General features: G+C 38.3%; 1 protein-coding gene across 1 annotated transcript; it reads left to right on the forward strand.

Moving 5' to 3' along the window:
* The first annotated feature begins 1,010 nt into the window (after positions 1–1,010).
* On the forward strand, positions 1,011–14,600 carry slc51a (solute carrier family 51 subunit alpha). The gene is made up of 8 exons (XM_044103904.1): positions 1,011–1,277; positions 6,218–6,369; positions 7,140–7,213; positions 7,484–7,642; positions 9,686–9,797; positions 11,768–11,914; positions 11,994–12,099; positions 13,021–14,600. The coding sequence occupies exons 1-8, from the start codon at positions 1,205–1,207 to the stop codon at positions 13,164–13,166; spliced, it is 969 nt and encodes a 322-aa protein (XP_043959839.1). The 5' UTR covers positions 1,011–1,204; the 3' UTR covers positions 13,167–14,600.
* Positions 14,601–15,410: the final 810 nt, after the last annotated feature.

A 15,410-nucleotide genomic window follows, 5' to 3' on the forward strand; every position in this document is an offset into this window, starting at 1 on the left:
ATCACCAGAGCAGCCAGCATTTAAGACCTGAGAAGATGTGCTTTCAACTTTAGACAGTTAATTGTACTTACCTCATGCATCTCTCTGCTTTTCAGAAAAGGCTTTTGGAACTCCCTTTTTGGCCATGTGAAAGATGTTTGTTGAAGGATCAAACTCACAAACACTCACCTGAATATCTCACTCACTTGAACAACCACACTGTCTCGCTACGTGTTTACTTTCCACCCCCCTGTCAGATTCCAAATGCATCTTCTGTTTGTGTGCACCTGTCTGCCTTGGCCAGCCTGTCATGCAGCACAACAAACATCCGCCTAAGCAGTAGTTAAGTCACTCTGGACCCCTCTTCGTTATCTTGCCACCCCAGCACCAAGGCTGCTTCCACCAGTACATCAAACATGCTTGGAAAAAGCTAGTATGGACATGCCCCAGGAGATTTGCAGACAAAGGTGGTTCAACAATGTCTTGTCTCAGTGAGCTGCATGCGAATGCCTGCCAGACCTTTCAGATTTTCAAAGCCATGTCTAATTTTTATGGACTTCATAACTATGTACTGCTTTGTTGTTCGCGCAACTAATAAAGGTGCTGAGAAATGTGTGAGGGAAAACGATTCATAAAAAGCTGAGAATACAAAAGGAAAAAAAAAATGTTGCAAACCTCACATGGCAGTGGCCCCTGCACACGTTGCCTTGGGAACAGGGGGGCATGTGATGTCTGATTTGTCCACATGGTCTAAACATTCATTTACCAACAATGCTCACAAAGATTAAACTAGACCTCCTCTATTATTTTTATTACCAGGACAGCTGAAGTTTTCTAGTTTCTTGGTATTTCAAGGAAACAGTGTAAGACATGTTTGGGACCAAAAATAGAAGAAATGCTTTTTTTTTTTTTTTATTATTATTTGGTTCTTTTGACAGTAACCAAAAAAAGTTTACATTACAGTAAATGACACATCAAACCCCGTCAGCCCCATGACAACGCAGATGGGGGCGGGGCGGGACAACCAACTGCAGTTAAGTGGGTCTGAACGAGTTGAGGCAAAATCATCTCAAAGGGAAAAGTTTTCAGGACCCCGCAGAGGAGAAAGTGCGCGTCCACCAACTCTACGCACCGAGCTGTCTGTTGATGCGAGCAGCAGGGAAGACACTCAACTGGAAGTCGCGCATTTGCGGAGTGGGGTGAATCCAATCAACCATCATCCAACATGAGTAATATGTCCAACCGGACCGCTAACCCGTGTGTCGGCGAACCTCCGTTCGCTATCGACAACATCAGAAGTGAGTATAGACTGGACCTTGTTCTGTGGCACAGATTCAGCTCACCGAGCACTTTTCTTTCTTTTTCTTTTTCTTCTTTTTTTTTCTGATGATGAGTGACTACATAAAGAATTTTCACTTTACGCACCAACAAGTTTCCCCCTCTGGAATTTTAATTAGTTCGGGCCAAATTTTAAGCAGCGTTTAACTGCGGTGTCGTGGAAACAAAAATAATACAGGTGGTAGAGAAATCGTTTTTGACCCTAGAAAGCTCTGGCTCACGGGCGTTTTCTTGGCTTAGATATATAATCTCTTTAGTCACTTTATATGACTCAAAATGAGGTTGTTTTTCTTCTTTTTTTGGAAAAGGAAGAGATGTGAAGTGTCTTATTGGTACAAATAGAATTTAATATTAGGAATATCACTATTGGGAAAAAGAAAGCATAATTTTTACCATGGGGTGCCAGTAGTTTGCCCATCTCCTCACTGGATACAGAATCCCGATTGCACAATATTAATGCATGGATTCAAGAGCAGAAAACATAAACTTTGTTGACTGACAGCATTATTTACTTATTTTTCAAAGATTGATTAATTTATGATTTCTTTTTTGTTCGGAAGAGGAGTCATTTTAGCAAAGTTGTATTTTACGAACAAAAACAAAGCCTTTCGCCGGAAAGAGCATAGAAAATTACATCTAGATCTGAAATAAAGCAACCGTTGTTCCAAAGTTTGTTTTCTTTGTTGTTGTTTTTGTTGTTGTTGTTGTTGTTGTTGTTTATGTGGCAAGGCATAGTTTTCAAACCGAATGTTATATTCACGACTATAGAAAAATCAGTAAATTCAGTGATTGGGAACATCCTACTTTTAGACAATAAGACGTTCACCTTTTCCTTTTCAAAATGAACATTTTCATTAAATCGTTCAATTGGGAATAAAACCAATTTTTCAAATTTTGGTTATTGGTATCTGAAAACAATTACTAAGAAAAAAAAGCAAGGTTAGCAAGGTTCCTTTGGACCACTTCAAACACATGATGTTAACAGGACTGAAAATGATACACAGCCATGTCATCTGTAGAGATTGCCAAGCCTGCAGCCCAGATCAGGAAATAAAAAGCTATTTTTGAGAGCTAGTAGAATCAACATTCAAGCTATTTCAACAAAAGCAGCCGCTGAATGTTTGCTTTATGATTCGGGACTTTTTGTAGTTTCATGATTTTTGACTTTGTTCTTTAATCACTGTGTTGTGATTCCTTCTGGTTTTGTCTTTTTTGACATTCAATGTTTAAATTCTCATGCAGTATTTGGTTTTCATGTATTTAGATTGTAATTTTAGCTGCAGTCCTCCTGCACTTTGCTGTTTATTTTTATGTTCAATAGTTTTCTCCTCTCAACGGTGACACATTTTGTTTATAAAGCTAACTTCTTACACATCTTTGATCACCTCCACAGTTTTTCTGAGCCATTTAGTTTTCTTCATTCCTCACCAGATCCTTCTGTTTCGAAGACCCTGCTCCTGCATTACCTGTTGTTTTGCCCCAATCTCACTCGATTTTTTTTGTACATTTTTGGATGTATAGTTACTTCAAAGCATGAAGTTGCAGTTTATAAGGCTGATTGAACTATTACACTTTATAAATGTTATTGGTTTTGGCATATCCTTTGGCAGATCATTAATAGTTCACATCTGGTATCCCTCTTACATCACTTTCTGGAGATATCCTTAATGTTCCTCAGGATGAATCATAACCGAATAATTAATTTGGTTTCCTGTTGCTCACCACTGACACACCATGAATTCAGAATTGCATCTTGTGATTAGTTTATTGTTTGTTGATCATCACCCACTGCTCATTCTTGACCACAGCTCAACTCAAATTGTGATTTTTGTTCTGTAAAAGCAGAACAAAATGGGATTTGGAACAGACGGTCAATTGATCTTCAGTTGAGACATACAGATATTTGAGATCACTTGCAAATGATCTCATTCGTCATGTTTGAAGACGCTGAAACGTGAGCAACAAAGAATACCTGATAAAATCTGCGTAATATTGCGTCACATTGGTGAACTTTAACTTACAAGCATGCTGGTTTTACTCAACTAATGTTAAATGTTAGATTACTGGCAGATCCGGGTATTTCCATCAGCTTTCTTTATATGAATACTGTTTACATCATCTCACTGACTGTATTTTAGGTCTACATAGATGTTTTCTGTATCAGGTCTTTTTTGTTGTTGTTTTTTTTTTCCTAATCTTAAACTGTTCTCCCTACATGTTCCTCAAAACGTATTGCATTTTTTTTTTTTGTTCTCTACAGTACGTTCTGTATTTATGCTGTTCAATTCTCCGTAACATATTTTCTTGGTCTTTGTCTTAAACTTTTTCCTTAACGATTCTTGTTCACTTTGAGCATAAAATTTAGTAGTAGGTGGGGATAAACTCGTGTTTCTAAAGTGATAATGTGTTTGCAACGTCACGTCTAAAGTGCTGTTTCATTTTGAAGCCTAATTTCTTTTTAAAAAATACGTTTTTAAGAACATGTGTCGACACACCTTCTAAAAAACGTTTGGTCGCAGCATTACCCAGCAGCGAACAGACAAGATAGCGGTATGATGTACTGTGAACAAATCACCAGAATCAAATTAAAGAAAAATTTGCAGGAGACAAAAACAACACACACACAACCAAACTGATTTTTATTGAAATTTAAGTTTACTGTTGGGCCTAGATGTCACTTGTGTGATTAATTTTAAAGGTAGCTTTATTTATTGTTACTGTTAAACTGAAATCTCCAGCATGGGGAAGTAGGATGATCTCTGGTTTTCTTGACGACAGGTAATGATGTTCTTGCTAGTTCTGTTTCGTCCCGTTTGTGACCAATTTTGTGGTTCACTCATCCACAGAAATGGTCCCAGTTTGGGAGGATGCAATTTCCATAACATTTTCAGTTGCACCAAAGAGGGAAGATGCAGGAGAATAAGTTTTACCTCTAATTGACAGAAACCCCTGTATAATCGCCATATTCTTGAGATCAAGCAGAGGGCTCCTTCTCATTGCTAATTGTTCATGTATGCAAGCAAATATTATCTTGCCAGTGTCTCTCCATGATTGGTGAAGTCTTGCCAATGGAAAGTGATTAAATAAGAGAAAGTGACATATTAGAGGATTCTGGCAAATACTGATCACAACTCATCTCCTGCTCAGTCCAGCTAACTGCACCTTAGTTGTTTGGTTCCTCTCTGAACACCTTCAGTTTTGTGATTTTTAAACAGTTTGTAGGATTTGAGTCCCTTTTATTTTGGAGCAAACGTTCTGTATTAATTTTAGTTAGGGGGATAGATTTTTGGGGTTTTTTGGGCTTATGTAATTCAAATAGGTACCTCTGATCAATATTTCAGATGAAGTCCTTTTTGTTGTTTTAGCTTAGGCCCACCCTGGAATCACTATAGAAATTGTGATTCCCCAGGGTGGGAATCACAGGGTGGGATTCCAGGGTGGAACAACAACCCTGTAGTTGTTGAACTGCAGGGCAGCTCTGCGGGGCAGTTCAACAACCCTGTAGTTGTTGAACTGCAGGGTCATGCAGTTCAACAACATGACCCTGGTCAGATGAGGATGGATCACCTTCATGTTATGGCCTGGGCACCTCTAGTGAAGCCAAACATAAAAGGTGTTCAAGCTGACAGATAAATTAGTTCTATTTTTAATATGGGGGTCGCGGCCCCCTTTCTGATGGTGCCCTGGGCAACTGCCTTTATCAAAGACTCCCCACAGAAAAGACAACCAATCAAACTCAAACAACAATTAATCTCGGTACAGAAAAGCCCCAGCGAGGCCCTGGGCCTTCATGCTGGGGGGCAACAGCACTAAACAGCAGATATCATGCAGCCCAAAATCAAATCTTGATCAGTAAATTTCTACAACATACCTAGAAACATTTGATTAGTGAATTTCTAAAGAAATACAAGGATCAGTATTTGGCTTCAATGTACTAAAACGATCATCCGACTCTCCAGCATCCTTAGCTGTAAGCTTGTTAAAAAAGGGAATTCTATAAAAAAAAAATGAAAAAGAGAGAGAAGTTCTAGTATGTCCTGCACATCTGTTCGAGATTGAAATAGCTGAATAGTTGCATTTCACTGTTAGAATCTGGAGACGCTTCAGAAAGTTGAATTGTGTGGATAAGCCTTAAAATTATTGAGCGAAATCAAAAAGGCACAACTGCCAACATGCATTGCAGAAAACCCGAAGCAAAACAGGAACACCTGTTTGTGGGGTTTGTTTCAGTCTGACTACCACTAATGACTCTGAATTCCTGACAATAAATGACGCAGATTACAAGAATAGACTCAGCTCCATCTAAAGAGCTTCAGCTATTTACTGCCTTTCCTTCCATCCTTTGTTTTACATTTTCCTTTCACTGGAACGAAAACCTTCCTCACTGGTGCGCTGATGGCGACATCCATCTCCATTACAGTCAACCGTATCGTCTTGCCTTCATCATCATCATCATCAACATCCTGCCACATTTGCCAATCTTTTCCTTGATGAACTCTTTGGGTTTTGTGTGTTGCTTTGGTTTCAAGTGTGGCAAATATGATGAAAACCTTTTCAATATTAAGTCTTCTCTGCGTTGTCTTTCTGACATTAGCAAAGCAAAAGAAGAGCCAAAGTTTATTTTGGCTCAAAGATAAGCGCTTTAATCTAGCAACGATTCCCTGACTTTGCCTCTGAAAACTTGTGAGGACTTGAAGTTCTTTTGACTCTTAGGCTGTTTTTCTTTTCTTTTCTTTTTTTTCTTATCCAGCCTGTAAAAGCAAGTATGAGCATGAACTTCTTTTCAACAAGAAAAAACAAAAAACAAAACATCCTTTCTGACTTGAATCTTTTTCCCCAAAGGACTGTCTCCTGGACCTAAATCTAATTGTTTAATCTAATTTGCCTTCCCTTCCTTCAGATCAAGACCTATTTGGCATTATTTTGTATTCAGTCCTCACCTTCATGGCAACGATTTCACTGCTGGTCTTCCTAGAGGAGTGTGTGTACATTTACAAGAAGGTGCCTGCCAACAAGAAGAGTGTAATCATCTGGGTGAACGGGGCAGCTCCGGTAAAGTTACAAACGGATGGTTTAAGTTTGTCTCATTTTGTCACTTTAAAGTATCACACTTCTCTGAGTTATATTTATATACACATGTGTAGAATTATGGACCAAGCATAATTTTCAAGAGTTTTAATACTAAATTTAAATCTGAAAAGGTTGGCGATGCCTTTACTTATCGTCTCTTTTACGTTGATACCCCTAAATAAAGTCCCTGACAACCTGCTGCCTTCAGAAGTTGCTTTAGTGAATCAAGCCTACCTGTTTGTAACTTAATCTCGGCATAAATATGAAAAGCTGAACAGGCCATCTTCAGAGAAACTAAGTTTTGGCAGTGGCATGCTGTGGGAATGCTTTCTTTTTTCCCGCAGAGAGTAGATGCCTTACATTTTACACTTCCTTGATAATTTATGTCATAAACCTACACAAACAAGTACAAAATAGTTTATAAATAAATAAAAATAAATTCAACCTCCTTTACTCTGATACTCTGAAGAAATGTCCATCTGAAAACCTGCACCCATTGGAAATCTCCAAAGAGAAACATAGCGGTAACCGAATCATGCTGTGAGAATACTTTTGTGTTTAGCAAGGCTAAGGCTTGAGCTTAACAATTTAGCAATAACTGAATCTGTCTGATACATAAAATCCTATTACAATGCACAGTATTTATTGTTAAAATGTGACAAAATGAGAATAAGTTGAAGCATCGTGAATACTTCGTCTTTCATTTCAGGCTGCACGTTTAGTAATGCCTCTTTTCTCCTGGGCTCTTGCAGGTGATCAGCACCATGTCCTGCATAGGGATGTGGATCCCCAAAGCCGTGATGATTACAGATATGACTTCGGCCACGTAAGACTCCTGTTTGTGGGGTTTGTTCTCCTTCTCCTCTCTTTTTCTCACTTCTTTCTCTATTTGTGCGCCGTGTGATTTATACCCTTACATCCCTACTGCTCACGGATCAAAGGGGAACTCAAACCTCATTATTCCTAGGAACATTTTATAGAAAACAGCCGTGCTGTTGTGCAACATGCTTTCACTTTCCTATAGTTTTTTTTCTTCTTCTTCTTTTTCTTTTTATTTCCTTCCTTAATAGCCTGTGTTGCTCTTTTGTCCTCGTAGCTATTTCGCCATCGTGGTGTTTAAGTTCCTGATCATGATGTTGGAGGAGATTGGAGGGGACAAGGCCTTCCTGAAGCGGGCTAGCAAACACAAACTGAAGATCAGCACTGGGCCTTGCTGCTGCTGCTGCCCCTGTCTCCCACACGTGGCCATCACACGGTAAACTCCCCCCGTTACTCATTCGCTCTGCCCATTAGAATAAACCATTTCAGTGTTTTACTTACTCACTCAGAGCTTTTTCCTTGTAATATTGAAGCATGAGTGGAGCTTCCACAGAAAGCGTATCGTTAGCTTGGTATGTTGTTTGTAGGCAGTCTCCTTATATTCTTGGCAACCTAAAAACGGGATTGAAAGTTAATCAAGATTACCTACTATATTGTACCACTAGGGAGCACTTCTCAGAAAAAGTTGTTTTATTTCCCATGATTTGAGCCTGTTGAGATCTTTCAGGCTTCGTTTAAAAGACTATTAAAAAAAAAAGAAAGAAAAATTATCACAACCACTTTTGGAATATTGTGTAAAAGGTTTTGAATTCATGTGGATAAAGTTTAAGAGGGAGATTTTTTAGTTTTTTTCACATTTGTGGCATCTGAGATTTGAAGGAAATCAGAGGAGATGAAGAATAGCCGTTTTGTTTGCCAGGCCTTGCAAACAAAAGGCCTTCAGAGACGTTTTAAGTAGAGTTGGAATGTAGACCACAAGCTTTGAACATCTCATTGGAGCAACGATCAATCCATCATCATAAAAAAAAAGAAAACAGAAAAATTGTGGCACAATTGACATGATGCCAAGGCGAGAATGGTCTGTCCCCCCTTACGGAAGTAGAGCAAACCTCCGACAAAACAAACACGGTTACATGGTGAAGGTAGTGATGCTCGCTGCGAGACCAGAGACATTTGGTGAGATATCAGCCTCACTGGATAATGTTGAGACAACGAAGAAAGCCAAAATAATTCAAATGAGTCATACATCAGGGAAACAATCAGGTTATCAGGTTATTTACAGGAAACAAGGGAGAAATTGATGTCAATACTCAAGGGTCCGAGGAACTTTCGCAAAACATTCTGTAAATGTGTTTCGTACGAATGCATCAAGGATTTTTACGATTCATTTTATTGGTTTTATCGCCAGCATCCCTTTGGTTCCGTGTTGGTTTCCTGCTCACTTTTGGCCGTTGAAATTCATTTTTGCTTGTTAAATAACACGACACAATATTGAAGTTTAACTGTGGTGTTCTCCATTTTGTTTTTATTGCATGAATGTTGACCGTCTTCACTAAAACTATAAAAATTTGGTACATAGTTGTATCCTTACAAAGTGTGAGAGAGGTTATGAAGCGTGAAACCTTTTGCCAGGTACTGCACTGCTGTAGCTGAAAATCTGCGCTGAACAAAAGTAATTGTCTAAGGATTTGAAGGAGCTTTGTCTGTGATATAACATAGGAGCACTGCGTGGAGGATTTTGCAACGCTGATCATGTACAGATGCAGCCTGGAGTCAGTGATGGATTCAGTCATGTCAGAGAGCTTTGAAGCAGTTTTGTAGCCTGTTTGAGCGTAATCAGCCCGTGTGCAAACAGTGTTGGATTAAACAGAATCAGGAGGAAAGCGGGATTTCCAAACAACACAGGTTGAGCAACCTCCTGGTCATTCACCTCTCATACTCATCGTGGCTGTCGTGATCCCTCCGTTCCTCTTTCTGGTTGCTGCTAATAATTGTTAACAGGATAGTGTTTGATTAAATTCTGTCATTTATGCTGCTTTCATGCTGTCGTTAGATGGAGACAGAGCTAAATTTGAGGAGTTTTTTTTTTTTTTTTTTTTTTTTTTTCCTAATCTGTACAACAAAAAATCTGAACCTTACCTCCCCACACACAGTGATGCTGATGATAATGATCATGCCAAGGCACGCTCTGCTACTTCTCGACTCATCCGTTTATCCATCACTCAGAGGCATCTGGCACTGTGAACATTCTCTGGGCATGTTCTGATCCTGACTTGCCGCACCTCCCCAATAAAACAGGCCTTCCTCTGTCTTGTTAAAAAAAACAAGCAAAAAAAAAAAAACATCTTTATGGTGAAGTTCAGCTGGGGATCCAACAATGGACTTGTGGTAACTTTATGTCTCCGAGATGAAGTTCAAGAAAAAAGAAAAAAAAAAAAAAAGAGCGCCCGTAAATAGATTTCCTCTGTTCCAACTCCAGACGCACTCTCTTCCTGCTGAAGCTCGGATCCTTCCAGTTTGCCCTTCTGAAGCTTATCTTCACCCTCCTTTCCATCATCCTGTGGACCGACGGGAATTTCAACCTGCAAGATGTAAGTTAAAGAGACCAACTCCCATTATGTTCCCAGAGCTCAGATCTTACATAGTTATTCATTTAATGCCAATTTAATGATTTTTAAGACGGTTTAATGTGCACATGCAGCACCTCACAAATCCATTCCCCGTGAATGTTTTAGTAGTTTGTCACATTACAACCACAAACCTCAGTGTGTTTTATTAGCATCTGATGTTGATATACCCACACAACGTAGATTTATGACCTGGAGAAAAAAAAGGAAAAAGGTTTGGAAAGCATTCAAATTAGAATGAGAAAATCCAAACATGCACCAGATGTTCATTAGGCGCCGCCTGCAACACCATTCACACAGTGAAGCAAGGAGAAGAGAGCATCATGCTGTGGGATTGTTTTTTTTGTTTTGTCTTGTTTTGGGGTGGGGAGTGTCAGAAAAATGTGTCATATTTACTCAGACAAGCTTATCTGGACCTGTTAAAGAAAATCTTTTGGCATCTTTATCTACCCATGTTCACTTGCTCTTCATTCATCTTTGCTGAGTTTGAGGTTTTTTCCAATGATTGTGCAAAAACAACTCACACAGTGCTTTTCAGATTTCTACAGTATTCATTCCTAAAAAAAAAACAAAACTAAAGAAACAACCCAGCTTAAAGCTGAATGGTTTACCTTTAACTTTGCATTGTGTTGAGCTATCAATCAAAAAAAGTCCCAATAAAACAGATTTAAGCTGTTTGCTTCTGCAAGTCGTGTCAGGAAATCATTTCTGATTACTCTTCATTAGTGCCATTGGGACTAAATATGCGAGTTATCTTTAACAGATGCTTCAGTGTGTGAGGGAATGTTAGAGGAGTCACAAATTCCTCTCTCCGTTTTGAACAGGAGTTTATATCGATTCACTCAGTTTCATCTTTACTTTGTGTGGGAACCTGTCACTGTCTTGGTTTCTGTTACTAGTGAACAAGTAACAGAAAAATCTGAAATAACAAGAGAACAATATTTTAACTCTTTACTTTTGGAAGAAGATATTTCATTTTGTTTTGAGCTTTCCTTGTTTTCTTTAAAAGTTAGATATTCATAATAACTGGATACTTTGCTGCTTTAAAGTCTTTAAGATAAGATCAATCTATCTTTAAAATGCTATCTTTATTTTTTTATATTCCATTTCAAGTAAAGGGAAAATAAATTACTTTGTTTCGCCCTCCTTTTGATGTCCGATTTTATAAGCTGTTAAAACTTTCTCTTTCTTCTCTGTCTTTTGTGTTGACATTTTAAGACATACATTTACATAAAATTTGATTGATTTATTGTTTTTAACTCTCTGTGCAAGTCTGGATTTTTCGTCTTTTTTATTTTCTTTTAATCTACACTCTTGTGTAAACTCAATATCTACAAGTTACCCAGTCAAGGTTTGACTTCCTTGGTTTTCTGTTCTGTAGTCCATCTATTTCCTCCACTGTGAGAGAAACCGTTCCCTCAAAACAATTCACCTCAGCTCCTATTCTCTCCATCCTGTAAATTTCTGGTAAAATTTCAACCCACATGTCAATAGCTGGGTTTTCACATAGAAGCCATTTCCTCGTATTGGCCTTGTTTTGTTTTCTGCCAATAAAATTCAAAGGAAATATTTATCCCTTCAGGCCATTCCTTCTAAAAAGAGACAACCTACTTTCTAGAGATAGATGGCTTCCAAATATTTGCTGTTTTTTATGTACCCCCTGCTAATATGCTTTATATTCCCAGAAAATATGGTTTGTCGTTATTTTTGTAGAAATCAGTTTCCGCTTTCTTTCAGTAAGCTTTTTAAAGGCATTGTGTTTCTTACTTTTTGTGGTGAGTTCGTTTTTACTGACTAAAATGTTGAGCACTGGTATTTTCTCTAATCTCTGTCGGAAATCAAAATTTTTCCGATTTATTAGAGGTCCAGAAGTTTTGACGATGGCGAACCAGTCTGTTGGCATGCTTAAAACATTACATGACGTCACCTTTCAGATGAGCATTACTGGAGCAGCAATATGGATCAACCCATTCGTTGGCATCTTGACAGTGATTGCTCTGTGGCCTGTCTCCATCATTTTCATGCACCTGAGGACCACCTTGCGGACGCTTAAGATCATCCCCAAGTATGCCATGTATCAGGTAAGATCCCAAACAAACACAGAGTTTCCCAGCACCGCGCTCTCAGCAGTTAACTGTATCAGTGTGCTTGTGTTGATAGCTGGTGCTGATCCTGAGCCAGCTGCAGACAGCTATTATCAACATCTTGGCCATGAGTGGAGTTATCGCCTGCTCTCCGCCTTTTTCGTCTCCCGCCAGAGGATACAGTGAGTCTCAACATATTCTGTTCGGTTTCTTTGGGCTCTTATCATTGTTAAACCAGGCTTTGGTCTTCAGCCTCTCTGCTCACATGTTGCCGATGGATTTAATTAATCGGTCAGCCAATTTATTTGCTGTAAGAGCAGAGATCCAAGCAGTTTCCTTTTAAAGTGATTAAGAAACAAGAAGACTCGCCCATCCTGTTCTGCAAGGCAAAGAAGCTGAAGTTAATTTGTTTCTCCCATGACGTGGTGTCTGAAAATACATCTTGTTATCATTGATCACCTGACTCTTGAGAATGTAATCATTCATGTTGGAGCTAAAGGTATTGCTAAACAAAATTCAGAAATTTCCAAAAATTAGAATGGAATTCTGTCTTAAGATATTGAAGAAAACTTTAGGCTGTTATGTTGACACTTTTTGTACAATGGCATCATTTCATCGCGATCCTTAAGCAAATCTAAAAAAAAATGTCACCAGGACGCATAAGCTCAACGTCTGACTTGTAGAATTATCTGTAACTGATATGTTATAAACCAGGTGGGTAATTAAATCAAAATTTCTCTATGTATGTGCAACATGTTAGTGACAACTTTTTTTAGATTACACATTTTCTCCATAACAAACTGGTTTGTTTTTCAGCGGTATCGCACAGGCGGTTGTCATAGCAAAGGCGAGAAAAACTTCAAATAAAGTAAAAAATAAAAAATGAAAAATTGTCCAGCTGATTTATCTGGTATTTCAACAGAGGCGTGAGTTACTGTTAAATGAGTAAGTATGAGTATGAGTGAGTCAAGTAATACGGGATTGTAGTGAACTATGACCAACAGTCAGTTTGTTCCAGTCCGTCATTAAATGTCAGAAAGAAACTCAAACTCATGACTTTCCCAAGCAAGCAAACCTTAAAATGATTTTGTCCGTCTCCGCAGTGCTGAGTCAACAGCTCCTCATCCTGGAGATGTTCATCATCACTCTGGTAACCCGGCTGCTGTATCGACGACAGTACGACCCTCTCCCAGAAGAAGAACCGGACGACAATGAAAACAAGATGATAACATTAACAGTTTCTGCGTGAGGACTAGATGAATGTGTGTGTCTGAGAGTGTTTGTGCAGGGGTTTGATGAAGAAATGATGTAAAGTTGTGTTAATCAATAAAATATGAAATCGCTGTAAATGAACTTTGAGGTTGTGCAGCTGGCTGACTGGAACACTCAGGTCACTTTTTAGCAATATGTTCAGACAAGTAAGCATTCATCTTCAGGTCGGGGAAAGCTCAGTTGGAAAGCTCCTTTCTGTAACCTCTTGGATATAAACACTATTGATGCTAATATAGCTGAGGGAACTTAGCTATATTTGCTGTCCTTCATCCACTGATGGCACCTTTTAATTGTGAAAATCTTTAGTTTTTAGTTTCCAAACTAAGTAAGGCTTTTATACAGTTAATTTTATGTCTTTTTTTTAATGGTCCATTTTCTAAAGATGCTGAGTGTAAAGTTAAATCAGTACGTTCAAGCTGGCTAGTCCTTGAGACTGTGAAGCCCAAATTATAACACCTCCACCACTGTGCATCACAGTAGCTCACCAAGGAGCATGTCATTGGTCTGTACTTTTCGCTGCTATTGTTATCAGATTCTTATTTTGACTTTGGATCAAGTTAAGACTACACTTCTGAGAAAACTACTCTCTGACAATATGTTCACTGTTTATATTTGCTCTGCTGTTCTTTTCTAACAACAACTGTCTGCCCCAATTTCCTCTCTCAGCTATGGTTAGTCAGATGGCAAATCAATGTTTCAAAGAGAATCAAATAGGTTTTTTTTTTTTTCATTGCTATTAGGAATATATAGTATATTATTCATGTATTGAATTTGTGCCTTTTTGGTTATAAATATTGTGATCTTTACCTTACAGGGATTTAAATAACCCTCCATTTTCCCATGAAGTGTGCTCCTTGTGACATGTGGAACAGCTGTTTCATACGAATGATGAAACAAAGTGGAAGTCAGAAGTCAAATATTTGTTACAGGAGAACATTTTAGAGTTGTTAACCAATGCCATTGTTGATAAAATTGCTTGTATTTTTATGCAGCATTTTGTTTCCTTGTTTGTGTGCTGCTTTTAGTTCTGAGTGGAAACAAAAGGGTATAAAACTTGGTGTCTCTCAGGTTCATTCACCTTTCAGGTTTTTAACAAACGTCTCTAAATTAGGGAAGCAAACAACAAAAAAGAAAACATAATATAAAATATATCAAGCAAAATTGCTTACTGAAAAGATGTAGAGGGGAATTCAGTTTAGTTGCATTGAATGTGAAAAGAACTTCCTATGTATTTTTTGTTTGTTTGTTTGTTTTTACTATTAAATGTTTCCACTGCATCTTCATGTGCAGGTTGTTTTGATATCTTTGACATGTAATTTGAGAATTTTAAAAAGAATTTACAGAAATAAATGCATTAATGGTCTCCAAAACCTGCTTGAACTCAGTATGGAATTAAACCCATCTCCCTCAATGTCTGTTTTTATGTGTACTACTAACAAAAAAAAAACAACTTCACCATTTATTTGTATTTTTGTACACTATCATAAAATTATTAAGCGCTCCTGTTTAACTTTTATTGTGTTATTACCTCTTGACTTGCGTCCTAAAAAGGAGCTTAAACAAAAAGAAATGTCAGATTCCAAATGGCTTTGCCCTTGTGATGCATATTAGTGATTTCACCATTCTGCCACTAGAGGGAAATGGAGTTCACGACCTGAATGTCCCCGGTGTTTATATGGACTAAAAAGCACGATTCGGATTTTAATAATCAAGCCTTATAATGATTTCTTTACTCCTCAAGACGACATTTAAGCGTACCATACAGGTGCTTCGTTCAGTCCACCAACTACTTTACAAAATAAACAAGTGATAATAAAGTATGTTGACGGACGTGTTTTTAACCAATTGAATTGACTCTGCTGGCCACTTCCCAGTTTTCAGCCAATCACTGCACAGCATTTGCCGGCGCCTCCCCCGCCAAGTGCGGTTGAGTCGAATTGAAAGTACGTGCTTCCCAAAACATCACCACAGGACCGGATGCTGAATAGGTCGGACCTTCAAAATAAGTCGAGATAGGGTATGGCGTCATGTTTGTCAGATTTAAAACACGAACAATTTTGGATCCAGATACAGCAAAAGAATGAATTGTTCGTCTCGTTTGACTCTTCCTTGGTTTTGTGACTGACTGGCAAACTGAATGCAGACCCCACCTCATGCAAATAAAGTAATAATGGGGTCTTCATGGACATTTGGCAAGTCAGTTATGAAATCAAAGAAGAGT

This window comes from Gambusia affinis, linkage group LG21 (assembly GCF_019740435.1).
Source record: "Gambusia affinis linkage group LG21, SWU_Gaff_1.0, whole genome shotgun sequence".
NCBI lineage: Eukaryota > Metazoa > Chordata > Actinopteri > Cyprinodontiformes > Poeciliidae > Gambusia > Gambusia affinis.

Coding starts and splice junctions, on each gene's coding strand:
- slc51a (XM_044103904.1), top strand. CDS start 1,205: ATGAGTAATATGTCCAACCGGACCGCTAACCCGTGTGTCGGCGAACCT. Junction 1,278..6,217: donor CGCTATCGACAACATCAGAA/GTGAGTATAGAC, acceptor CCCTTCCTTCAG/ATCAAGACCTATTTGGCATT. Junction 6,370..7,139: donor GGGTGAACGGGGCAGCTCCG/GTAAAGTTACAA, acceptor GGGCTCTTGCAG/GTGATCAGCACCATGTCCTG.